Source organism: Varanus komodoensis, unplaced genomic scaffold (assembly GCF_004798865.1).
Source record: "Varanus komodoensis strain SLA01 unplaced genomic scaffold, ASM479886v1 scaffold29_1, whole genome shotgun sequence".
Classification (NCBI taxonomy): domain Eukaryota; kingdom Metazoa; phylum Chordata; class Lepidosauria; order Squamata; family Varanidae; genus Varanus; species Varanus komodoensis.
The window spans coordinates 9,388,906-9,404,743 of NW_025335759.1; the positions used below are offsets into that span (position 1 = coordinate 9,388,906).

At 49.9% G+C, this 15,838-nt stretch overlaps 1 protein-coding gene across 4 annotated transcripts in view; it reads right to left on the reverse strand.

Moving 5' to 3' along the window:
* The window catches only part of CADM4 (cell adhesion molecule 4), a 98,636-nt gene extending 84,172 nt beyond the window's left edge, over positions 1 to 14,464 (reverse strand). For 2 of the 4 annotated variants that reach the window (XR_006415186.1, XM_044434801.1), the window contains exons 1-2: positions 14,345 to 14,410; positions 12,568 to 12,700 (exon numbers count right to left, since the gene is read on the reverse strand). Coding sequence is in view for 3 of the 4 variants with exons in the window: in XM_044434801.1 (XP_044290736.1) it covers positions 12,568 to 12,697 (130 nt within the window). In the remaining variant the exon portion in view is untranslated. Of the gene's footprint in view, positions 1 to 12,567; positions 12,701 to 14,344 lie in introns of all 4 variants that reach the window. The other 2 variants (XM_044434803.1, XM_044434802.1) reach the window with 2 other exon arrangements.
* Between the last annotated feature and the right edge of the window lie 1,374 nt (positions 14,465 to 15,838).

Consider the following 15,838-nt stretch of genomic DNA (forward strand, 5'->3'; position numbering starts at 1 on the left):
GACCGCTAAATGCAATTTTAAATCTGTAACCTAGATATGGGCCAAGTCTCCTCAATACTGAAACAATTCAGAGTAAAGAGTGGTGTGTGACAGTTTCAAGGAATCAAAACAGCTGAAAGACGATCAACTATGGATGGCTGAGAAATTAGATTTGGTTCATTGGGGAGCAGAATTAATCCAATTCCCATCTCCTAGAACCTGGAACTTAACACAGTGTTTGGTCTGAAGTTCATACATTTCTGATCTTGCATTATGATTTGCACCACAAAGATGCAATTGAAAAATGCACAAATGCAAGACTTTGCAAACAAATGCCATGTCTGTTTGGAAAAAATGCTGGAGGAAATGTGCACAAGTTTTCACATAGCAATCCCCCCCCAAAAAAACCTTGTGATCAAATACAAACATAAACCAGCGCAAGCTCTGAGAGCAAAATCTAAAGCTTTGATGAGCCTGATTTTTGCTGAGTCGGACAATCCTCTATCAACCACTCCCCGTGGACAGGTAGGAGTAACCTAGGAAGCCACCTACGAAGGCCTCGGCAATTATAGATGACCTATAGGCGGCCTATAAATATATGTAAATACATAAAATAAATAAATAACCACTTCTGCTTCAGCTCATGCAGTTTACGCTTCCTCTTCTGCCTTCAGCCTGGACTGGATGCCCTACCAAGGTATTTACAAAGCAAAACAACCTCACACAATGACTCAAACCAGCAAAGCAAAGAGGAGATCCAGGACAGGCTGTTTCACTGCCCCGTCTGACCTGGAACAAGCCAGTGGCAGCTCTCTCCCAACACAGCAACCTCAAGCGGCCACAGATCCATGTTAACTCGTCCTGCAAACGCCCCGTTCCCAGCACTAGGCCAGAACTGCCTTGCCCAGGTTGAAAGACAGCTGCATCTCAAGCTGGAGCAAAGATTCCCTATACAACACAGCCACGGCTCCTGAGAGACCAAAATGGCCGCATCCCAAGAAAGAGGCAAGAGATCCTTGCACAAACAGCCAGTCAAGTGCTCTGGGAAGGACAGCTTTGCTGCCATTAATTACTCGCGCTCCATCAGTGCTAAATGCTGCCACAGCCCTGCCTCAATCCCCAGCGGGACCGGATCCTGTGCGTCCTCTCTCTCTCCCCCAAGATGTTCAGTGCAAGCAAGAGGGAGAGGGGGGAAGAGAGGGAAAGCTGGGCCGGAATCCGTAGGGATGGGCTCGGTAAACACCCTCTGAGCCTACAACAATTAGTTCTCCTTGTGGACTTCTCGGTCACTCCATCTTGGTATGTGGGTAGCCTAGAGGAGAGAAAGCAATCAGGAAAGGAGTACACCATGGTAGCAATAGGCCCTGAGCTATGGAAGGCAATACTTAGTCCAGATAATAAGGGAGGAAACAATTAGGCACAGCAGTTGAAAATGAGCAAGAAGGGAGCAAGCGCTGCAGAGACGAGGGCGGATGGGGAGATGAAGCAGAGAGAAACAGGAAGGGGGAGATTCTGGACTCCTCCATCCTCATGCTCACAGCAGGGTTCATCAACCAACTGTGAGCACATGTCCCAGAGCTATCTTCTCTCTCTTGGAACTTGGCCCGAGCAGAGCAACAATAAGTATGGGCAATTTCTGAAGCACCACAAGGGCCCAGAAAGCTGTTCCCACAGAGCTTACTCTCAGAGCTCTTTAGAAGCATGAAGCAAGAGCTGGATCTGGGCCCAGGGCCTCTGGCTTCACCTTCTTGCCCAGCCATTAAGCTCCACGGATGACCTTGGGCAGGTGACAGTCTTTCCACTCTGCACAGGCTTTGTGAACTGTTGCACTGGCGAAGAAACAGTATGTGGGCAGTCCAAGAAGAGCTGCGGCCTCCAGCAAAGGACAGAAACGCTACTCCACCCCAGTGCGCACAGAGGAACTGAATGGGCAGGCAGGGGGGTCTCACTTCCTCGCCAGCAAGGGGCCAGCATCTTCTGCTCCACCCCAGAGCAGGCTGCATGGCACACACGCCTCTTTCCTCTCTAGGCTCACTCGCCGCCACCCGCCTCCCTCCCTCCGGCATGCGCTCAAACAGAAGTTGCCGAAGCAGCAACATTGCATCACCTGAGCAAAGCAACACCTGGGAGAAAGTGACCAGGTAAGACAGACGAACAGCCCAAAAAAGCAGCAAGGAAAGATTGCTTTTGCTGGTCATCCGGAGGATGAGGACAGCTGGGGCAGAGTCCGGAGGAACGGCCAGGGAGAGAAGCTGCCTCTGCGGCCAGCCGTCCCCAGCATCCGCGGCCTGAGCCCGCTGCTTCACCCCGGCCACTGGTGGGCCAGCCCTGAAGAACACAAATGCAGATGCGCTTGCTAAATAATTTAATCTTGGACATGCTAACTTTGCACAGAAGTGAAGGGTTCCCCAGACGCAGCTTTTCTGGCCTGTCACCTGTAGGCCAGGGAATTTGGGGGCATCCATACGGTGCCACGCTGCAAGGGCACAAGCCTGTTCAAGGCATTCCCCTTTTTCCCAGGGAGCCCACAGAAACATGGCTCTGCGGGGGGGCGGGGTGGGGGAGGGAATGAAGACCTCATTCAGCATCCTTACTAAAGCTAAACTGATGTGAAATTCATATACATTTATATGAGTTTTTTATTTATACAACTATATAATATTTATATTTCATGTTACTCCTATGCCACCTTTCTGATGAGGCACTCAAAACAACAATAGCTTCTGTAACTTGAAGACAAGAAGCCAAATAAATCTCCAACTCTCACGAGTAAAAGCCTGAGAACCAGGACATATTGTGTGTCAAACCCAGGCTGAGGAGGTCCTAGGTCTGTATCTCTGCGCAGCCAAGCAGCAGGACGAGTGCCCTTAATAAGCCTCTAGCCTAACCCACAGGGTTGTTGTGAGAAGAAAATCACTCCATGTGGTGCTCTGAATGACTTAGAGAAAAGGGAAGGCTAAGGTGCCATGCATTTTTTTCTAAACCAACAAGATGTTTCAAACCCCAATCAGAGCGGACCAAAGAATGGGGGAGCTGTTTTCTCAGAAAGGAAAGGACACCACCGTGGTTGCATATAAAGCGCTTGTCCCAAACCAGCCCCACCTATTTACAGCGTCCCCATGAAGCAAGGTTAGAGAGAAAGCACCTGCTCCTCCCCGGGCCTCCAAGCGAGCTTTTCAGCAGGTCGATGCTCTAACCAAGGTCTGGACAGATGGGGCACCTGCCGCCAGCACGGCGAGGAGAAGCACGAAGCGCAGAGCGGTGGGTCAGGATGCCTTGCTTCGCCTTCCAGTTCCGAGACAGAAGCGAGGCACCGTGCCCAGAGCGGAGCTCTCCCACACACGCGCGCAGTTGGCTGTCCTAGAAGCCCAATGGCCTCTTTGGCTCTCATCTCTTCATTAATGCCGTCCTTTAATATCTGGATGATGATGGATTGGCAGGCCCAGCAAGGTTGGCGGAAAACGAACTGGGCAGCTACCACAATTTGTCTCACAGCAGGAATTCATCTATCCTCACAAGGCTGCTTCTTCCCGCACCCACCCTGACTGCCTCGATGGCGATCGGCGGCCTTCCACACACATGTCCTCAGTGCACAATTTGAGTAGCACATGCCTGGCATGAGTCACTGCTTCTGTCCCACACACACACACCTGGTCACCCCACCCCCAACAATCTGAGACTCATCCCTATGGAACAGCATCTCTCTCTTTTTTTATAATAAGTTTTATGTAAAATTATAAATCTAAAAACAAAAAAACAAAAAACATCAATCATCAAAAACATCGGGCCCGCTGGGTCAGCCCCCACATCCTTTCCTTCTATTTATGATAACTTAAAAACATATTTAAATCTATATGAACTCCCGTTTCTCCAGCCAATAATAAAGAGTCCCAAGTTTGACAGAAGTCTGGAACAGCATCTCTCAAACTGGCACCTTGCAAATGCATTGGATTACAACTCCCATGCTTCGCATGATCAATGGGGGCTGTAGCCCAACAGATCTAAAAAGCACCGGGCCGGGGTAGGTTGTTCTACAGAATCAGGCTCTCTAGCCACATGCGCAAACCAGTCCTGCTTCTCACTGCTCACTTCCCGTATGAGGTGGGGGAGAAATCCATCCTTTTATCAATCATGAAGGGTGTTTAATACACATGGTCCAAATAGTGTGTTTCTAAATGTCTTTATGTTGTTGCCTGCCTTCGGAGAAACAAGTGATTTCTAGATGGAAAGTTGGATGGTTGTGATTTTTACTTTTTGGGCCAATAATTTACTTATCTATTTAATTTCTATAGCACCCAATAGCTGAAGCTCTCTGGGCCGTTTACAGTACATAAAATACAACAGAATGGAGGTTAGATGACTGTGAAATTCTGAAACTAAAGAAGCAGAGAATTCTAGACCTATTCAGGACAGTGCAAGAACACAGCGCTGGTTTTCAGTCTCATCTCCTATCCGGGCTTTAAAAAGTCCTGGAATCCCTGTGAAACTTGATAGGGTGCCTCAGTTTTACCATGCATTCCTTCCTGAAAGACTGCATCTCGCTTCACTCCTTTTCCATGCTAATGTACACAATTATTCTGCATGAAAGCCAAGCAGGGAGAGAAAAGTGCTGGGTGCTTTCTTAGCATAGGACAACAGTTATGCCCTTTCCAAACAGAACCGGCATCCTAGAATGAGTCCCGTCATCAAAAGTACAAAATTTTGAAAGCAAAAGTAAAATCCCTTCCTTCCCACCCAGTTTGATTATCTATTATAAGCTTGATTTCAAGCTGTCCTCCATGGGAGGGGGGCACCTTATGTGGAATTATTCAGGTAAGGCTGTGCATCTTGAGTGAGATGAGCCAGAATCACACTATTCTGGTCCCGGGATGCTGCCAAATCTTGCAATATGTTCACAGTTCAGCAGGGACTGGGTGGCAGAGCCAGAACGAAGGATGGAGGAGTGTAAGCACAGCTTGAGGAAGGCTCCTTCTTCAGGAATTCACACCTCATTCATTAGTCTGGGATCACAGGATGCAACTGGAAGGCCTTTATTTAATTATCAAGACATACAGAAACTTGGCTTGCACCGAAGAAGCCACCAGCACTGAATTCCCCATGGGGCTTCTCACCACAGTGGCAGCTGCCATTTTGAATACTGGAGCCATGGTGAGGGTGCGCCAGAGCTTCTTGTTCTGTGTGAACCCAGAGAAGGTGAGTTTGTTGGGGTGGCTGACAAGCCAAGCAGAACCCATGGGTTGTTTCAGGGTTGCAGGAGGCTCGTCAACTGCCTCAACAGTCCACCTTTGCTGGGTTCACACATAACAAGAAGCTACAGTGCAATTCTGCTCCTTCCTGAATATTCAGTAGGGTGGTCCCAGTGCAACAAGAACTCATGATGGCAGACCCTGACACGTGAAAGGGGCCTCAGTCTGTCCTATCCTGAGCACTCAAGGTGATGGATAATGGTTTGTGTTAATATTTCACCAATTGCTTGTTTAAGACCCCAGTTTTTCTAAAAGGCTGGGATACAAAGCTTTGATGGGCAGCATGAGGCAGTTTCTGCTGAAGAAAAAGGTGCCAACGTGATCTCCATGAAGATGGCTAAATACACAAGAGTGGGCCAGTGGAGTGCCAGACTGTACATATACATAGTGGGGAATAAGAATAAAAAGTAAAGTTATCAACACATCTCTCATGCGATCAAATCTCGCACCCAGATCATATAACCTCTGGGGGAAATTAAGGGTTGAATCCAGTGTTAGTACTACTTAGAGTAGATCCACTGAAATGAATGGGACTTAAGTACCATTTATTTCAATAGGCTAACTCTAAATAGCACTAACACAGAATATAGCCTTAAGTGCTCACCTTAAGTAAAAGAGGAGTCCTGAAATATATTCTACTCAAACTGTGTAAGATACCTAAAGTTTTCAACAAAGCAGAACAATTTCCATACATGCTAAAAGAACACAAAAATCACAGGTGGAATTGATCTGGTCCCCTCTCACTCACACTTTCTATCTCCGTGTTCATTTCAAAACAGGCAAAATTTGGCATCTACTGCAGAATTTTAAATCCTGAGCCATACAAGCAGCCAGTTGGCAGGCTTGCCTACATAGCAAGTTTATAATCTTTGTAGTTTTAAACAAAGTCCTGGAAACATGTGGATGGAGCTTTGTGAAAGTTCCACAAGCAAAGTGGGTGGGTTAGGGGATCCCCGTGTTGGTTCATCTGAATCCGAAGAGGGGTCAGAAGTTCTCCTGTGATACATAAGCCATCTGCCAGCTCCCAAGCCGGGAATCATGTAATAGTACCCATTTCAATCAGGTGAGGTGGGAGGCTTGGGGGGAAAGGGAACAGCTGACACAGAGAAAAAGAAGGCGAGCACTAAGGTGGCAGTGGATTTTCTCAAGCCACACAGCCAGACAGGGACACTTGGAATGGACTTCCTAATCCCCCCACCACCACCACCGTCTGACCTCACTTCCCCCATCCTACCCCTCACCCAAGTCTCCCAACCTGGTATCCCGACAGAATCATTGGACTCCCAACTCCCAACGTTCTCAGCTAGCTGGGCAGAAGCAGGGGAAGGCTGCTGACCCCCAATCCCACCCTCCACCGAGGAAGCCAGCTTCACCCACTGGTCCAAAAACCAGAATGCTGGCAGGGCAGCGGGGGGGGGGGGAGCAAATACGCAAAAACGTGCACCATTAACTTGCACCATCACCTCTGTCTGGGCATCCTTGACACAAAGTCGAGATGGGGGAAAAGGGCAGGGCAGGGCAGGGCAGGGAGACGCCAGGCAGCTGCCCGAAGGCGGACGGGGCGCTGCAACTTTCCCACCCGCGAAGCAGCAACACGCGCGTGCGTGCGCGCGGCTCGCCCCCGACGGGCTCCGACCCGCCCCCTCCGATCCGGGGCTCCCCGCGGACGGGTGACCTGGGCGCCCGCGCCGCGCGAGGACCCGAGCCCTTCCGAGCGGGGCTGTGCTATGTTTCTGAATGGGCGGCGCGGGCCCTACGCCCCGGTGCGGGGATCGGGGCCGCCGGAAGGCCGGGCGCCGGCGCTGCCCCGGGCCAGGGTCGCGGACCGCGCAGCAGCCGGGGCCGAAGCGAGACGGGACGGCGCGGGCGCACCGGGCCAGGACCGAGGTGGGGCTGGGCCCCGCAGGAGCGCGCTGAGCTCCAGGACCCAGCCAGGCCGCCGTTCTGGTTTGCGAGGGGTGCTTTTGCATTTGTACCCCCCTTCCTCCAAGAGAGCAACCAAGCCTGGCTTCTCTCTCTCCGTTTTACTTCCACAACAACCTGGTGATGTAGGCCACGTGAAGCAAGGAAGGGGCACAGAGAATGGGGGAGGGGAAAGGAGCGAGAACACGACTGTCCCAAAATGTGGGGTTCACGATAGAGCAGGGATTTAGGAAGCCAGCAACCTGGTGCCCTTTGGCGGTTTCAGACCCAACCCTAGGAAGCCCCAGCCTGGGATAATGCCAGGGGGATTCTGGGAACTGTCACCTGTAACATCTGGAGAGAACCAGGTCGCCTTCCATACCACGCTAGGAATCTTATGCAACCTTCCCCAACCGGGTGGGCATTGTCGGCCCCGGAACGTCAAAGCGTGGCTCCAGTCCTAGCCGCCATATTTCCACCATTCTGTATTTCTTCCGAGCACAGAGAGCTGCCTCTTCCACTGAAAACTCAAGAGCATCCAGCAAGAGACAACAACTGAGCCCAGAGCTGCTTCCTCTCTTCCACAACACCAAGCACAAGCCCCGTCAGCCCATCCACAGGGCAACCGCAAGCCAGCCCTCTCCGCCTCACCTTCCTATGTATAGAAAGGGCACCCCACTGGCACCCCACTCGGAGGGCAGCTGGGCACACAGCAGAAGGCGAAGATGGCACAGGGGGCTGAGGGACACCCCAAGCATTAGCAAGACGCTGCAGGGAGTGACAGGCCAAAGGGAGGCCTACCAGCCCCATTTAAATACCTCTAAGTGCATAATCTCATAGGTGCTTGAACAGGAAAAGTCCTCCGACTTCCAGTGTACTTTTTTTTAGATCTACACAGGGCATAGGATTTGCCCCGCAACTCTGTACTATGTGCACGTACTAGTCTATACAGATGTACTAGCCGACTGCTCTGTCCCCACCCACCCAGCTCACTCGGTGAAAACAATACCAACACACCTGTATTGTGTGGGACAGGGCTTACTGGTTTGTTGTGGAACCTCAGGAAAGAGGCCTAAAGACTTACAGGGCTGGACTATTTGTAAAGGAGGGGGTGGAAACTCTGTCCAAAAAACAAGCAACAACTATTAAGGGTGTTGAACTTCTGTGTGAATCAGTGGCAGGTCCGTTTCTGATCTGCCCTGATCTTATATAAATTGGGGACCAGTTTAAAGAACACACACGAGGGGTACAAACAGCCCCTCTCACAGCCTTTCTTCCAGCCACACTCACTTCCAGTATCAGAGCATAGATGAAAGAAAAACAACACCAGGGAAGGTAAGTGGAGAGAGAGATGGAAGGTTCCCTATTTTCCACCTGCGCAGTTCCTTTTCTTTTGAAGTCAGCCCCCAACTCATACCTTTGCCTTATATGGAATCACACCAGATCCACATTTAAAAAGACATAGGTGTCTTATTAAATGTGGGTCTAGTGTGATTCCATATAAGGCAAAGCCATCCTAAGCAGTTTGGGCCTCAGCCTAGGGAAAAACGTGGCTGACATCCAGTGCTGTGCATGATGGGAGAAGAGAGGGAATTAAGATCAGGGGCCGTGTGCGGGAGCTCAGATGGGAAGCACAGACAGGCCAGATCTGGCCCACAGGATGCGTTGCCTATCCCTGCTTTAAGACATGGTTTGAGATCCCTTCAGCTAACACAAAAGCAAAATGCTGTTTTTTCCTTAGTTTAGCAGGCTAGAACCAAACTATTTTCTACTAACAGCCTTGTGCAGTGCAAACCAAAAATACCAGCATGCACACGCACAATTATTCAAGGAAACATGTGCACATGCATAAAGAAATCGTCATTTGATGATAAAAATGCTCAGCAAATAGCTCTTCTGCATTCACAACCCGCAACTAGCAATGTACTTTTCCATCCTCTGATGGAGGTAACCCTTCCGAATGAATGTATTCTGCTCTCTTCTCCACATCACAGCAACCAGCCCCTAACTATCTGAAATATGCAGGGGGCATCCTGATTTAAAGGGTGTGACTTCATTGCGGGCTTGTACCCCAATATCTCTTTCTGCAAGTTATGCAATGGGATAGTACAGTCATAGGGCTGCTGCTTCCAGAAGTGTCCAAGCTTACGACTTCTTGAACCAACTTGGGCATCTCCTGCAACCATTTCTAGCAAATGGTTTCTACTCAGGGATATTAAAGTGTGAGGAGCCCCAGAGTTGGGGGTTGTAGCCAGGCAGCTGCTGGGAAAGAAACAAATTTCACCCCCCCCCCACTCCCAAACATGGTAATAAGACAAATGATGGATGAGAGTTGTGCCTTCCTTGTTTGTCACGAGGATGGATAACACCAGGAGGTCCAAGTGGCAAGTCAATAAACAAATTGCATGCAAGGCTGCGTTGTTTACATTCGAGTGTGGAACGAGGCTTTCTAGGGCACAGGATTTGGGCTCCCTTTGATTTGGGCTCCCTTAGCCACTCGATCATATAGGGACATGGCAAGCCGCAAGATGCCACCATTAGCCAGTTGAGTATATCCACCACTAACCCACAGGATTCAGTTTTAACATACCTGGGGAAGCAGAGTTTTACCAGGAGCTTGGGGCCCAGCTATATCACAAATATCCAGCACAAATACATTCCCAACCCTTCCTCTTCCCATCTCTCCTTAAATTATTAGGAAGGGACGCTTCATGGGTCAGAGACAGTATATCACTGAAAGCATCTATAATAAAGCTCATACAGAAGGAGAAAATGCAGTCTGTGCATGCTCCAAAGCACCTTTGCTTCACCATATATCTTCTCTTGAAAACTAGTTAGCGGTGTGAGCCACAGCAAAACTTTAGAAATGGTTCTCTCCCATTCTTCAACCCTGAACAATGGGGAGCTAAGCAGAGGACTTGAAATGCCATCAAAGAGTGCTCCGGGAAGACAAAAGCTAACCAGCACCCCAGTCCCATCACAGCAGCTATTTTAGGCAGTAAGAAACATTTTTTTAAAGTCCTCCATCAATTAACACTGGCATCAAACAGAAAGTGTCTCGCAAGCAGATTTGCATAAAAGGCCCAATTGAGGGTATACACAGAGTTTGTTTGGATGCAGGTTTGGGAGTGTGTTACCATGGCAGGGAGTTTCAGAAAGTGAATGGGTGCTTTAATAGGCAACATTAACGACCAATGGTGGGAACAGGGAAATTAATTGAAATAACTCCCTGTACCAGGATCAGCGATGCTGCTACTCCGACAAAATTGTCAAATTACCTCCACCACCTATTTCGAGGGGTGTCTCCTATTTCAGATCACAGCCTTATAAGGCACGGATGGAGGGTTCATTCTCCGTTCAGAGCCTCGGATGCTCCACAGAATAGAAATGAATGTTCTTTGTTTCAAAATCTCACAGCTCTACAGTATTCTTGATTCTGAACAGGCAACCTGAGAAAAGAAAAGTCTTATATTTTTGAGCCACCATTCCTTACTCCAGAACCTCTCAAGTCTAAACAACACACAGGATGTGGCTTGTTCCTCTCTCCACCCCACCATTTTCAAAGATCAGAGCTTCACAGAAAACAGCCATTTTTTACTTCAAACTCCACCATTCCAAAGAGTTCTTTATTTTGACATCTGACAAGCCTGGCTACCAGAATACTTCTATTTTAAATGACTAGCCTTGTTCCTGGGGAGAAAAGCTGTGCAAAATCAAAGTGGGGTGGAAATGTAGGACTTAAACCCTGCCCAGCTTTAAAAAATAAATTTGCAATAGCTAGTGCCCTTAAGCATGTGCAGAGTTTCTTCCCCTGGCAAGAGAAGTGCAGCTGGGATTGTACAGAAAGACTGCCAGGTCAAACGGTGCTTCAGAAATCAAAGCATTCTGTACACCTCTTGTTCAAACACTACATTCCCAAGTCTGCAATCATAGCCACTATTCACCAATACACCTGGTATGGACATATTTACAACTGACACTCTTACACTAGACTGGTATACACCCTGTAAACAGCTGTTAACATGAGAGAAGTAGGGAAATTGGGAGCTGGGGGCAAGAAGGAGAACGCATATACATACACACACACACACCCCTCACTGACCTAGAAAGTAGATTTACTCCAGCTATTGATTAAAGTGGAATGCAATTACCCAGCGCATGGACCTGCTGGCTCCGATAAGAGAAAGAAGAGTTCATTGCAAAGTCACAAAATTAAAGTGAAGACCAGCTCCCATCCTAGTTTCATTTTCTGCAACCAGATTTCACCTCTCCTGCTCTCCACCTCCCTTTGCTTTCTCCATTTCTTCCCCTGCTGGCTGCAACATTATCTCCCTCCCTGGTGCCTTCCCGTACAGGCTAAATGCATCTCAGCTGAGCAAACCCTTCCCTTTAGCAGCCAGATCGTCTGCCTTTCAAATGTCCTTCTACATCTCAAAAGTTGTATTTGTGTGTGTGAGAAAGAGTCCTCTGGTTCCACAAATGACTCTCCTCCCAAGCTCCTGTGCTTTTTGTATTAGAGGGTGCATGAGAAAACACAGTTCATGTTTATTTTGACACAAACACACAGAGCTTTCTGCTGCCTTTCGTCTTAAAATTCAACCTAGTCAAGCCTAGAAGAGATGGCAAAGATTCCACTTGAAAATAAGTGGAGAGAACAAAACCAGAACTGAAAACTGTCAGACGTTGAACTGGGAATTCCCAGAGTCAAAGAGCTTTCTTAAAGCCAAACAGAAATCCATTTTAGAAAGAATTTTACAGTCCACAACCCAAAGCTTTAACCGATCTACCCACAAGAGAGGAATTTGTTTATTGAAATCAATATCCAGCATAGGAACACATTTTCTAGAGCATATGAAAATTCGACTGATGTCATGGAGTTTACTCGCAAGGCAATGTACTTCATATAATGTTGGTCCCTGCTGAAAAAATATCCATCCACTGAATAGTTCCATGGAAGTTAAAAGCTTGCACACACAAAGTTCATCAAGTAAAGTTGGCCCCTTTTACTATCTTGGCATTTCTTACTCCTTTAGGACCAACACAGAAACCACCATCCGTTGTAAAAAGGGGAAACCCTTCTTGATGCTGTTGGGAGCCTATTCGACTCCATTTCTCCCCACCTGTCAACTTGGTTTCACGTGGCTATGCAATGAACCCATTTATCGTGAAACTATCTGGCAAAAGCATTTCCCCAACTGGAAAAGTGCACGAGAACCAACTCACAGAAGCTGCGTCAGTGAAAGGCACGGAAATGTCACACGCGTACACTCTGCTGCACACATGCAAGCACACCCAAAGCCCCATGCGCCCTGCGCCAAGCACAATCCATCATCCCAAGCCTTCACCTGCCCACTGTATAACTGCATCCTTGAGCAGTGAAGGACGGAAAGGCAGCAGCTTGCAAGGAAGGACCACGCAGCCCGGCGAGGGAGGCACACACCTGACAGGCCTGCAGGCTTGGAGCCATGCTGGAACTTCAGCCTGAGCAAAGACTGACCTCTCCACAGAGAAAGTGATTGATTGATTGAGATGCCAGCCACTTGCAAGTAAAGTTCAACACTCTCCTCCATGAACTGCAAAAGAGGGAATCAAAGGCTTGCATGTTGACCTTTTCAAGAAATCTTCTCCATTTCAAGGTGGAAGAACGGGATGAAAGCCTCGAGTAATACACCAGCCCCTGCCTCTGGGCGCACCTGGTGGGGATCCAGAATGCAGTTAAGCTGAAAGACCATCTTTGAGTCAATGGGATGCTGTCTCAGACTGTTTAAATGCAAGCCTTTCAGCCGAACTAGGCTGTAGATGGTACTGAAAGGTTCTTTGTGTTTTGGGTGTTGTTTTGCTTTTTGTTCAAACTCAATGGTATTTTCCATGGCTTTGTTCTCTTTCCAGTCACCCCCCCACCCCCTCACTGCATCAGATGGGAATTGATGGATATCCAGGCTTTTTTTGGGAGGGGGGAGGTTTGGGAACGCCATTTTTACTTGTGCTTCTTCCTGCAATTTTTCCCATTGATCAAAACAAACGCTTGTAGGATTTGTTTAGAGATGGGGCCAACTGTCAGCCCATCTTGACTCCCACTAGAAAAGAAAGGAGAGCGAAAAAAGGTCCAAAAATGTGGATACACTCAGAGGTCAATGGCAAAAACCGTTAGACAGTCTTACATCCTATTCTACAAACTCAAGGTGCAGGCTGGGATAAAAGAAGGAAGGGAAAGAGAAAAAGAAGGCGGTGGGAGCAGGAAGGAAGAGATGATGTAGGTATTTGGACCGTTTTTTAGACCTAAGATCTGCTTGGAGGAGGAAAATTTAAAAGTAGAAACTAAAAAATTCAGCACGCAACGACGAGCACAAGAAACCCACAGAAAAATGAAAGAAGCAGTTGCAACCTTCTGGACACGGAGCTGGACTCTACGAACAGGTCTGCCTGGCGGAGACAGCTCAAGAAACTGCAAGGTGCCCCCCCCCCCCCCGCGACACCGGCAGACAGGACCGCTCTCTGCCCTCCCCATCCAGCGGAGGAGTTGAAAGGGCATCCATGCCAACCTCTGGGACACCGCGACTTCTCCCTCTGCAGCACCCCGCTGAAGGAGCCGGTGGGGAGGGGAGGGGAGGGGAGGGCCCCTGCCCGCCCGCAGGGCGAAGGACGAAGTGCGGGGCGGCGCACAAAAGCCCCCCAACCAAGCCCCACACGCACCCCCACCACTGCAGTGACAAGGAAGGGGGCGGGCGGGCGGGAGCCCTGCCATTGTTCCCGCTCCCTCTCGCTGCCTGTACATCGGCACACGCCTCTGCTGCAGCGCAGCCACCGGCATTAGGGTCACACAATGCGGGCAGGAAGGGACGGGCTGCCCTTTCCTCCGCCGCGGCCGCGCTCCCGCCGGGGAAGCGCCCCCTCGGAGCGAGCGCCGCTCCGTCCTGCCGCCGGCCGCGGGCAGGAGCGGCGCCCCGCGCCCGGCGCTCGGAGGAGCGAGTCCCCGCGCTGGCCGGCGCGGCGCGAAGGCTGCGGGCGCGGGGCGGCCGGACGAAGCGCCTGCCTCCGGCGGAAGCCCGGCTCGCCCGCATGCGGGGCCCCGCTCCCTCGGCTCGGCTCGGCTCGGCTCGGCAGGGCAAGCGCGCCACGCCGCCGCCGCCGCCAGCAGCAGCAGCAGCAGCAGCAGCTCCGGCCCCCCGGTGGGGGAAGCGGGCTCGCCGGCACGGCCCCCTCTCCGCCGCGCTTACCTCTGCCAGCCACGCACAGCAATAAAATCCCAGCCGCGGCCACCGCAGGCGAGTGCCTGCCGCTCCCCGTCCAACGCATCCTGCCTGCCCGCCCGCCCGCCTTCCCCTCCGGCCGCTCGTTCTCCCTCTCGCCGGCTCTGCACCTGCACTCGAGCTCCCCCAGCGTTAATCTATGTTAATGAGATGCGGGGGGAGGGACGGCCGGCGGCGGGAGGGGCGGTGCCTGCCGGAGCAGGGGGAGGCAACTGTTTACAACTCCCATGCGGGACGGGGGGGGCGCGAGGGAGGGGCTTTAAAGGGGCAACCGGCCGCGCGCCCTCGCCCCGCCCCGCCCCGCCGGAGGGGGGCGCCCCTCGCCCGCGCAGCGCGGGACAACCGGGGGGGGGGGCCGCCGGCGCAACTGCAGCGGCGCGGGAGCAGCTCTGCCGCACGCGGGCCGTTTGCTAGCCTGGTCTGGGCCGCCCCGGAGACCCCACGGCTCCAGCTCAGACCACCGAAGCCACCCTGTGCTTGCTGAGGGGACAGTGGCAACGAGAACGGCAGCTGCCTGTGTTGACCATAGGAAAAAAATTAAAACCGTATTAATACAAGGCTCATTGATACACCGATGGGTTAATAATCTTCGTAGTCTAATCTATCTCAAGAGGGTTGTTGCAAGGATAAGACTGGGAGGAAGAGGAGGAGAGTCAAGTTGCTCGGAGTTCCTTGAAAGAAAAAAGGTGAGATATAAATATGAATAGATAAACGAAGTCACCAATGTGAAAACTAAAGATCTTGAAAAATACAACATCCTTCCTGATGAAGAAATGTGGAGATCTTGAAAGCTTGTACGTATTGTGCAACTTTTTGTAGGCCTCATGACAATAATATTTTAATACTGATCTTGCGATAATGCTGAATAAATAATCATGCAATTATTAATCGCAAGATGCATAAAGAACCAAGCATTTTAAGACTATTCATGCACTAATACTGTTAAAATTGGCAAGACATGCATCAAAAAGCATATACGTTATACATAATCCATAGGAAACAACTCATGCAAACCATCTTGCGTTAGTATCATAGCTGTAATATTTGGGGGGGATGTTCAAATTTCTAAAAAATCATTTTTCCTGCTAAAAGGAATGCTAATGGCTTTTTCACATCACTATTATAGCCTAGCCATTCAAATGTATTGTATTTCTATGCGCAGAAATGCTATCTGTTAATCATGTACATGGCACAGCTGGTAAGGACCGCTGAGCAATCCTTAGTGCCATCAAACTCCTCTTGATAAAGCTCAGAGGAAGGTTCTACCTTTCTTTCTAGTTGACAGATAAGAGAGTGAAAGTTCTCCCATTTCATTTAGTAAAATTCAAAACAGGAATATTCTACAGAGGATCCACTGGGACGTAAAAAGGCCCTGACAAGAGCAAAGTAAAGATCAACATTCTGTCTCCCACAGTAACCAGCTGTTTCCAGGAAGCTCACTCCCCAAAATTTCTCAGTCTG